The sequence below is a fragment of the Tarenaya hassleriana genome, unplaced genomic scaffold, assembly GCF_000463585.1.
Source record: "Tarenaya hassleriana unplaced genomic scaffold, ASM46358v1 Cleome520, whole genome shotgun sequence".
Taxonomy (NCBI): Eukaryota; Viridiplantae; Streptophyta; class Magnoliopsida; order Brassicales; family Cleomaceae; genus Tarenaya; species Tarenaya hassleriana.
The window spans coordinates 1-10642 of NW_010967885.1; the positions used below are offsets into that span (position 1 = coordinate 1).

Below are 10642 nucleotides of genomic sequence, written 5' to 3' on the forward strand. Positions count from 1 at the left end.
AAATTACTCTTCCTTCAATAAAAAAAACGCATAGAAATCACATTAAAATTAAATTAAAATAGATTAAATATAACAAAATATATTTTCTGAACCACTGAAAAAAAAATCAATGTTTTATCTTATTATTATGATATAAAATAAGTTTTTTTTTGACTAATTTACGGTTTTAAAGTGGTTACTTTGTGACTAATATAAATCTTATTTACGTCTTTATATTTTTTTTGAAAATATAAAATATATAGTTAATTTCGATGAGTTTTCATTCGAGAGAGATGATGAATATCTTTTAAAAATATAAAAACGTTTCACCAATTGCCGTTTTTTATTTGCAAATTCATGATTATTTTTGGAACTTTTGGTACTTTATTGTTTTTAGGGGATTAATCCAAAGTAAATGAAGATGTAATATGAAAAAATTGGAAAGAAACTTGACCCAAACACGGAGAAAATGAGGGTAATTGAATTTGAAGACCAAGAAATTGATGATGATGAGAATGGAAAATCAAATATGATTTGTTTTGGAAGGACGGAAATTCAAATTAGGAATTTGGAAAGAAGTTAAATTTGGAGAATCAACGAAATAAATCTCCGTACAAGAATTCCAAAATATTTAAACCAAATATTCTATTATCGATCATGTATCTCAAAATTGAACTGAAACCGTTGATGGACTCCCGTTTGAATTTCGGTTTCGGCTTTCCGCCGGGCTTCTCTCTTCTCCGCCACCGTCTGCTAAGTTTTCCGGTGACATCCCTCGTCCCGTTGAAATTGTCTCCGCCGCCTTTCGGTGAAGGAATCGCGGCGAAACGGAGATTTCCGGGGGCGAGACGTGGTCCGATTGAAGGAGTGAGCGATGAACTGAATCTGATAGCGTCCCAGAGCCTAGATCAAGCTCTCGCACGGCGGCGCGTGCGTTCCGCTTTCGTGGATGTGCAGCAGCGGCTTGATCACTGCTTGTTCACGGTTTCATTTAGAATTTTTTTAGAAATTTTGTGGGTTAAAACTTTTTTCTCCACCCCTTTCCGATTTACATCTTTGAATTTGTTTTCCATTGGAAATTTCCGAATCTGGTGACAGAGAGCTCCTACAGGGATCAGAACAGAGGAGGTAACGCCTGCGTTTATCTTGTTGTTGCTTGTTTGCTTCTAGAGAAAATCGTAGGAAGAAAGTTGAGTACAGTGAAGAAAATTGCTATAATCTATGCCATTCTCAAGGAGTCTCTCAAGTGTTTGATCAAATTCATGTGTAGTTAGATACTGATGCAGAGGTTATACATTGGAAAGTTGAGGCTGAGTAGATTTTTTTCCTTACATTGATACAGTGGTACGAGAGAAATTCAGAGGGAATGGACATTTTCTGCAAGAGTTGGTTGCCGGAACCAGACATCAGAATCAAAGCTTTGGTGTTCTTCTGTCATGGTTATGGTAGCACTTGCACTTTCTTCTTCGACGGTGTGTCTGATCTTTTTCCACTTGGGTGGCTCTCCATCGTTTTGTTTGTCTGAATCTTGAAATCTCGAATGTATTACTAAGACTCGTTCAAGTGATAAATTCTGAAAATTTGCAGGCATTGCAAAGCAAATAGCAGGATCTGGGTATGGAGTTTTCGCAATAGACCATCCTGGTTTCGGTCTGTCAGATGGTTTGCATGGTTACATCTCAAGCTTTGACAAATTGGTCGAGAATGCTATCGAACAGTACACCAAAATCAAAGGTTCAAAAGGAAACCCTTCTCCAGATTGTGCCTATTTGCTTTTGTATTTCTGTACTTTCATGTCAAATCTCTCGGGATGGTTGTCAGGGAGACCCGAGTTTAGAGGTTTGCCCCGGTTCTTACTTGGACAGTCAATGGGAGGAGCTATTGCCCTGAAAGTTCATCTGAAAGAATCTCAAGCTTGGAATGGACTTATCCTTGTAGCCCCTATGTGTAAGGTGGTGATTTTACCCATTGTCTTTCTTCCCATCATTCCTCATTTCCTTTGTCTTTATGAGCATATCATCCAAGTAATAAAAAGAATGGACTTGAAAACCTGTTTCTTCAAACGGTAAACGAATTTTAGCCGTCCAAAGAATCTCACTCGAAATATTTTTGTTAGTTTACGTGACCTTGAGTTGGACCCAAGATTGCAGAAGACGTAAAACCTCCTCCTCTACTCTTGAAGGCTTTGATCCTGATGTCGACATTGTTTCCCAAAGCAAAGCTCTTTCCAAAGCAAGACTTGGATGATCTGTTTTTCAGAGACCCCATGAAAAGAAAAACGGTGAATGCTAAGCATTATCACACACTTGAATGCATAGTTTGTTTGTTGGTCTCACATCTGATTCCTGTTCTCCGGTGACATAGAGTGGCTACAATGTGATCAGCTACGATGACAGAACACGTCTTCGAACTGCCGTGGAACTTCTCAATGCCACAAGAGACATCGAGATGCAAGCTGATCAGGTCAGGGTAAAAGTCCAAACGTTATTTCATAGAAAGAAGCAAATTCTCCAACTTTATCTTTTTGGCTTGCATTGCCAGGTCTCATTGCCGTTGCTGATTCTTCATGGAGCTGCTGATAAAGTGACGAGTCCCTCAGCAAGCAAGTTTCTTTACGAGAAGGCAACCAGCAAAGACAAAACCCTAAAACTATATGACGGAGGCTTCCATTGCATTATGGAAGGTGAATACGACGACAGAATCTTCGCTGTGATCAGCGATATCATCGATTGGCTTGACGCCCATTCCTCAGCAAAGAGAATATAATAATAACATCGGCTATACATATATATATATATATATATATTATATTCCAAACTCTCCCCTTTTTTACAACGTATGTCTTTTTTTCATCAAAGTTTGTGTTAAAAAATGGAATCATTTTATCGTTATATCTCTTTTTCTTATTATATTATAATTTAAATGATTTATATATTTATAAAAAAATTCATTAAGAAATATAGATATAATGATAATAAATAAACTAAACAATGTTTGACATAATATTATAATTATTATTATTTTCAAACATATCTATAATGCCTCTAGTGTGGGTCACTTAATCATGCTTGTGCATGAGACACAGGACGTTGGTCCTGACATTGTAAATTAGTTCCCCTACATATAAAATTTATCCTTCACCAGAAAAAAAAAAAAAACATAGCAGAAGAAAATTGTTTGCTATAACATTATGGTAAACAATAAGAAAAACCTATGGCGGCGCTCAAAAAAGCAATGATTTAACAATGGCCTATTTGTTTCCGAGGGGGATAGGGGGAGAAGTGTTAATCTTCTTAGATTGAGTCTGTGGTTCTCTCGAACCCAAATCTTTCTGTTCTTCTTCCCGGCTTCCTAGACTCTTGGTTTCTGTTCTTCTGTTATCCTTGTCTGGAGGCACCACTTGCAGAAGAAACCGATGAATCATCTCGTAGCTCGTGAATGTAATAACGGCCGAGGGAGTTGTCCTCAGTAGGTTAGTAGCGCAGCCACGGTAAAACCCGGGAATCCCTTCTTTTCGGAAAACTTTCTTGATGCAGTCTACGAGTCCAGAATACTGAACGGTGACATTTCTTACTTGTCCTTGTTCTTGAAGCTTGGATCGCACAACCTGGAGAGATTCCATAAACCATTGCTACTTCTGTAATTCACGGCCTGAGAATGAGATGGAGAGGACAAGAGCAGGGAAAGGGAGTGACCTCATGCGGGTAAGTCATTACAGAGGCGATTACTTTAGAGATCGAGGAGGAAATTGCAACATCCGAAGGACTCAGCTTGTCTACAGTTGTGTTACCTGGGAATTTTCAACTAAGCATTGATCAGAAACTTGGCCAGAACAGAGCACAGCAGAAACAATGAAACCATCCAAATGTCAAAGACGGGTTTTTTCGGCGGGTTATTCAAGTTACAGAACTGACCCAGATAGATAGATGGAATGATGGTCATGATTTACCTATTGTCGCCATGTATTGCTTGATCATTTCGTATGCAGGGAATTGGATAGCAACATGACTTACCCCCGCTAGCGAAGGTAAAATGCCACTGTTTCAACACAAATAACATAACTAATTCAACTAACGTCTGAAACATAAGCTCGAAACATGACGTCGCCATCATGTGCCGTCTGAAATCTAAGATTGAACGACCTAATTGCCCATCCTTCGTCAGACAGGTACTCAGATACTAATCCAAAAAATGGTATAAGCTATCTAAACTTATCGAAGAGTTGCTTACCTATAAAACCCTCGCAACCCTTCTTCATGACAAATCCTACTAAATGCAGACAGTACACTTTTGTAAGGAACAACATCCGGCCTCATTCCTTGTGTCTGAAAGAAAGAGGTAACCATGAAAAAAATGACATTCCAAAACAAATTTTATACGCCAAAACTGAAACGAAAAAGAACCAAAATATTAAAGAGTCAACAGTAAGAAACCAACATATCTGTAAAGCTTTGTTCATAGGAAGAGATTTACCATTAATCTCGTCTTGACGACCCAAAATGGATTAGTGGCAATAGCTGTGGAAGCCCCAGCACCAGCAGCAGCTATCATGTTAGCCCCAACACCAAGTTTCCCGTCTGCCCACGAAAATATTTACAATCAAGTTTCTTTTTTTTGGACAAAGATAGGATGTTTTTGTTGAGAATAGACAAAAACTATAAAGGATGCAAATACGGTAAATGATACCGCTTGACTGAAGTAGATCCTTTAGCTTCCCGTAAACCGTAAAGTATACCTGCGTATGAAATCAGAATATCTGTAACAAGGAAAGACACAAAGATCCCCAAGTGCACGATATATGAATTCCAAGAAACATAAAGATGAATGGACCTAATCTCAGAAAACCGAATTTCCAGCCCAGTGTGGGAGAAAAGTATGCCTCATTCATGTGGGATTAACACAAATTTCTGCATGCCAATCATCAGTAATTGGGGAAAACCAAAATGAAAATTTTCATTTAAAGATCCATGATTAACATCTTCAAGAATCAACACAAACCCTGTAAACTAAAGGCGTAGAATATTGGAAACTAAGATCTCCAAAAGGCAAATAAAATAATGAGCAAAGGAATTCTTCCATGATAGTGCCCTTATTTCAAGAAACAAAGTTAGAAGAACCGATACTCACAGCCCAATTTGGAAGGAGAGCTATTATGGTTGGTGAGAGCCCTCGATACAGTCCCCTAAAACCTTCGTTCCTTATTATATTCTGTAGGCTTGTTATAATCACACCACCTGATCATCAAGAGGGAACCATTGAACAAAGCCTGAGAACACCCGTAAGCATCAATCTAAAAACAGTTCAATCAATTTTCGAATCCCGCAAATAGGAAACAATGAGTAAAAGCTTTACATCCGGATTCCGAACTAGGAGCTGGCACAGACAACCTATTACTACTACAGCAAAGTATCCAATCAAAGCTCTAATTTCCAAGCCAATACAGATCAGAGAACTGATTTTCTTCAGGTTGTTATCGCTAAAACAGAAACAACCGACCAATGCAAACAGATTAAACTGAACTATTCAGGGAAGAACTTAGATATTTACCTCTTTGACCTGTTGGAGTTTCAGGAAGACCAAGAACCTGTAACCTTGTCTTAATCACATCCAATGGGCATACAAAGGTCGCAGCTATTGCACCTGAAAGTTCCCCCAATCAATGAACATCAAATAATCAAAACCAAACTAAGAAAGATGATCGAACAAACCGGCGGCTGCTCCGGCTCCAGCGTTGCAGATAACATCTCCAACGGCCCGGGAATCGCCGGAGGAATCCCCACTTCCACTCATCTCCACGGAATTAGACACTATAATCTCGATAACCCTATTCTAATCCCAGCACCAGATCCGCCAATTCATACGCTTTCATGAGTAATTAGATGCATATATACTCTTCTCGTCGTCGATGGGATTAACCCCGACCCGGGAAGAAAAGGGCCAACGAATCAAAAACCTTTCCGGGGCTAACTTGAAAGAAACGTATAAAGAACGCGACTTTCCCCAAGACCGAGTCTACTTGAACAGATTTGCGTGAGATTCAGGCATTCAACGAAACGAAGGAAAAAAGTGTTGATTTTATTTTCCCCAAAACCTGATCGAACGATTCCGAAGAAGAAAATTTTTCGCGGCGAATTGGAAAGTATGGAAAATCACATCAAAATACGACCCAAGAGAGAGCGAACTGTTCCTTACAATTCTCTCTCTGATCTGTCTTAATATGATGATGTTTGTGTTACATGTCCAGTCTAATTGGAAGTTGATCTAATTGGAGTTGTTACCCTGTCGATAAACACTGCATCCATAGAGCTGATTTCATTTTATCTGACAAACATATATTGTTTAGATCTTTTCCTTACGTTGGATTAATTAAATATACGACGCATTTTTTCTGGCAATACCAATGAATTCGGATTAATAATTTATTCCATTTATGTATAACAAGGACCTTAAACGCGTTCTTTTTTTATTATCCTAAGATTTATCATTTTTGTTTTTTGTAACTAAAATAACAAAAAAGTTCAGATTATTTGTAATTTTTTTTTTGTTGAACTAAGATGATCGTGTTGTGGAAAAATAATAGGTTCACTTGGAAAATGGCAACCCCACTTTTCCTAAGAATGGATTCGATTTCTTTTCGGCACGAGTTTTTCTTGTGATTTGCAGATTATTGCATTGCATTCAAAAGATAACAGTTAGGCTCTATGATATTAAAAAGAAAGTTGGAAAAAGATGACCATATTAAAGTGAAAAAACAATAGTATGCAGTAGACGTTATTATATATATATATAGGAGAGGATCTAGAAAATTTTATCATCGGATACAATAGTTATTATATATATATATATAACATAAAAAATAATAGAAATATATCGTTATTGTTGAAAACGAAAGACGAAAAACAAGAGAGAGATGCTCTAGAGAGAGAAAGAGCATGACAGAGAGAAGAGAATGTTCTTCGTATTTCGTATGTTACAAATGAACTACACTGACCTATTTATAGAGAAATATAAGAAACTTCTTCATAGTGAAGAAATGTCAGTTTCTTCATATTGAAGAAGAGTCAGCTTCTTCATAGTGAAGAAGAATCAGTTTCTTCATAGTGAAGAAGAGCATAATATGGGTTCCACTAGATAATATGGATCTCACTAGATGTCTACTTGTATATTTATAACACTTCCCCTTAGACATCTAGTATGGACTGCCTCGTTAAAAATCATATCATGGAAAAACCCTGTGGGATAAAAACCATGACGAGGAAAAAAGAGTACAGTCTTACAATCTCCCCTCGAACCAATATGCATACGTTTCTTCATAAACTTCGAAGACGACGCATTCCGATATTCTGAATATGTTTCTTGAATGTTGAAGTAGGGAGTGCCTTTGTAAATAAATCAGCTACGTTGTCACTTGATCAGATATAATGGATATCAACTTCCTTCTTCTTTTCGAGCTATTGAGTGTAAGAGAAGTACTTCGGAGGAATATGCTTCGTTCGATCATTCTTTATGTATCCTTCTTTGGTTTGGGCAACACATGCATCATTATCTTCGAATAATATCGTTGGATCGATATTAATCGGTAATCCACACGCTTCTAGTATATGGCGGGTTACAGTCCTGAGCCACACACATTCTCTACTTGCTTCATGAAGTGCAATAACTTCAGCGTGATTCGAAGATGTTGCAACCAATGCTTGTTTCTGAGAACGCCAGGATATTGCAGTACCTCCAATTGTGAAAACATATCCAGTCTGTGATCGGGCTTTATGAGGGTCGGATAAATAACATGCGTCTGCAAAACCGATTAGCTCAAGTTTCAAATCCTTAGGATAAAATAATCCCAAATCAATCGTTCCTTGTAAATAACGGAAGATATGTTTGATCCCTGTCCAATGTCGTCTTGTTGGAGACGAACTATATCTCGCTAAAAGATTAGTAGCAAACGCTATATCTGGTCGAGTACAGTTAGCAAGATATAACAATGCCCCTATCGCGCTCATATAAGATACTTCAGGACCGAGTACCTCCTCGTTATCTTCACAAGGGCGCAATGGGTCTTTTTCAATATTTAGGGATCTACAAACCATTGGAGTGCTCAACGGATTTGATTTATCCATGTTAAAACGCCTCAGAATTGTTTTTGGTATAGTTGGACTGATGAACAAGTATTCCACTAGGAAGATGTTCTATTTGTAGTCCAAGACAAAACTTTGTTCGTCCCAAATCTTTCATCTCAAATTCTCCTTTGAGATAATTTTGAGCGTTTTCAATTTCCGTTGGAGTCCTAATTATGTTTAGGTCATCCACATACACCGCTATAATCGCAAAGCCGCTAGCTGTTTTCTAGATGAACACGCATGGGCAAACGGGGTTATTAACGTATCCCTTTTTCAGTAGACATTCATTTAAGCGATTATACCACATACGTCCAGATTGTTTTAATCTGTATAAGGATCATTGTAATTTTATCGCATACGTTTCCTTGGATTTTGAGTTTAATGCCCCCGACATTCTCAATCCTTCAGGAATTTTCATTTATATGTCATTTTCTAATGACCCATATAAATATGCTGTGACAACATCCATGAGATACATTTCCAAATTCTTGGAAGTTGTCAAACTTATCAAACATCTGAACGTAATCGCATCCATGACTAGAGAATACGTTTCCTCATAATCTATCTCAGGTCTTTGAGAGAAATCTTGTGCGACAAGATGTGCTTTATATCTCATAATTTCATTATTTTCATTTCTCTTTCGCACAAAAACTCATTTGCATCCAACTGGTTTTACACCGTCAGGGGTTTGGATAATGGATCCAAATACTTTTCTTTTATTTAATGAGTCTAATTCTACTTTCATAGCTTCTTTCCATTTTATCCAATCATGTCTCTTTTGACATTCAGATACCGACATTGGTTCTGGATCTTCACTATCATTTTTTATTTCCTTAGATACAGAGAAAGAGAATATTCCATCACTATCATCTATCTCATTTCTTACCAACATCTTTCCATTATGGATGTAGTTGATGGAAATCTCATTGTCTTCTGTATTCTGAATATCATTTTTATCATTTTGATATTCAATATCTTTTCCCTCATTCGGTTCTTTTGGATCAATCTAAGGACTTGTTGGTTTAGTGCTCTATGATGTACTGTTTATGAGCTTTATTTAAATACATTTGATGTATTGATACTTTCTATGGTTTATGAGAGTATTTGATTCATTACATGTTCTTGCATACTAGATGTGTTATGAAATCCATGTATCATTATGAATGATACTTAACTCCCTAGTCTTGTGTCGTTATGGGAATAATGACATAATAAGACTAGTATGATGTCTGATTGATGATCACATAGATGATCATAGGTATTGGATATGATCACAATCATAGGTATTCGTTGGAGAACGAAATACTGGATTGACCCGCATGAGATTGTCACATGGACTAGCGTCATGACTTGAATCTCATATGACGGTTCCATGATTGGATCCTAAGACCTGAGATATCTACGGAATCCAACATGAGGAGTTGCGTACTTTGATTACGTCAAACGTCCTGCGTAACAGGAGGACTATAAAGGCGTGTATCAGATACGAAATGAATTATGTGCTGGATTGTAGATAGTCAAGACGGGATTTGTACCTCTCGTAAAAGAGAGAGATATCGCTGGGCCCCTCGTGTGAGCGAGACTGTAGAAATGTATGGCCGCACTATAGACGAACGTCGTCTATTTCAGACAGTCGAACTCAGTGAACGAGAAAGCAGTCGAATCAGATAAGGTGGCTTGTCCATGCCTTATATTCGACATATGATATCGTGATACAAAAGGATCATCAACCGGAATCATCACTGGCATTCGTAAGATCACGAACAAACTCTATTCGAGATAGGTAGTCATAGTGTCTTGCTAGAGACCGCCTATGACTTGTATAATCCGGAATAGAGATTTCGGGTTATACTGCTATATCGAATGAGCCTACAGGGTCACACTAGGTTGAGTTATCAAGTTTTGACTTGAGACTTAACGGTACAGATGAGACGAGTATGCAATGATATTTGATATCATAGTCTCATAAAAGGATCTGAGAGTCACATTGGATGTGATTGACATTAGATGTCTACCTAAATAGCGTAAGGATGAGTATAACAACTCATTCTTATGTGAAATACGGATCTTACTCCCATATAGAGAATTATTATAGGGTTATTTTTCTGTATGGGAATATAACTCGTTTTTGCATCTATGTTGTCATTGTTTGATGATGGACTAGCTGGTAGTAGATCATAGATATGTAGACACTGATTGATGATGGGCTAGCTGGTAGTTGATCATTAATAGAATCTGCATTTGTTTTGTATGTTCTGTTTGTCTTTTTGTAGGACATGGCGTCAACCGGTAGCGTACCGAGTTTGACAATGCGATCTATCCTTGAGAAGGATAAACTGACCGGGACGAACTTCTTAGACTGGTATCGTAACTTGAGAATAGTTCTCAAGCACGATAAGAAGTCATACGTCCTAGAAAGGGCTATACCACCAGAGCCTGCGGCCAATGCCACGAGAGCCGTAAAGGATGCTTGGCAGAAGCATCAGACTGACGACAATGAGATCTCCTGTCTCATGTTGGGAAGCATGGTCCCGAATCTGCAGAGG

The 10642-nt window shown here is 37.9% G+C and overlaps 2 protein-coding genes across 2 annotated transcripts; one reads left to right on the plus strand and one right to left on the minus strand.

Annotated features, from left to right (window-relative positions):
- Nucleotides 1–611: 611 nt before the first annotated feature.
- Nucleotides 612–2808, plus strand: LOC104827703 (caffeoylshikimate esterase-like). The gene is made up of 8 exons (XM_010560926.2): nucleotides 612–963; nucleotides 1078–1107; nucleotides 1322–1451; nucleotides 1567–1713; nucleotides 1801–1931; nucleotides 2123–2260; nucleotides 2344–2442; nucleotides 2521–2808. Exons 1-8 carry the CDS (start codon nucleotides 637–639, stop codon nucleotides 2743–2745), a joined length of 1227 nt encoding a protein of 408 aa, XP_010559228.1. The 5' UTR covers nucleotides 612–636; the 3' UTR covers nucleotides 2746–2808.
- A 246-nt stretch (nucleotides 2809–3054) lies between these two features.
- On the minus strand, nucleotides 3055–6277 carry LOC104827704 (nicotinamide adenine dinucleotide transporter 2, mitochondrial-like). Its single transcript, XM_010560927.2, has 9 exons — nucleotides 5688–6277; nucleotides 5527–5619; nucleotides 5107–5213; nucleotides 4666–4714; nucleotides 4453–4556; nucleotides 4210–4304; nucleotides 3929–4017; nucleotides 3675–3769; nucleotides 3055–3586 (listed from the first exon to the last, which is right to left on the minus strand). Exons 1-9 carry the CDS (start codon nucleotides 5767–5769, stop codon nucleotides 3230–3232), a joined length of 1071 nt encoding a protein of 356 aa, XP_010559229.1. The 5' UTR covers nucleotides 5770–6277; the 3' UTR covers nucleotides 3055–3229.
- Between the last annotated feature and the right edge of the window lie 4365 nt (nucleotides 6278–10642).

Excerpts from the sequence above, each read along its gene's own strand:
- LOC104827703 (XM_010560926.2), top strand. The coding sequence starts at position 637 with ATGTATCTCAAAATTGAACTGAAACCGTTGATGGACTCCCGTTTGAAT. Across the intron at positions 1,108-1,321 it reads CAGGGATCAGAACAGAGGAG|TGGTACGAGAGAAATTCAGA; the intron begins GTAACGCCTGCG and ends ACATTGATACAG. Across the intron at positions 2,443-2,520 it reads TCGAGATGCAAGCTGATCAG|GTCTCATTGCCGTTGCTGAT; the intron begins GTCAGGGTAAAA and ends TTGCATTGCCAG.
- LOC104827704 (XM_010560927.2), bottom strand. The coding sequence starts at position 5,769 with ATGAGTGGAAGTGGGGATTCCTCCGGCGATTCCCGGGCCGTTGGAGAT. Across the intron at positions 4,557-4,665 it reads GGATCTACTTCAGTCAAGCG|ACGGGAAACTTGGTGTTGGG; the intron begins GTATCATTTACC and ends TTTCGTGGGCAG. Across the intron at positions 3,770-3,928 it reads GCAATACATGGCGACAATAG|GTAACACAACTGTAGACAAG; the intron begins GTAAATCATGAC and ends GAAAATTCCCAG.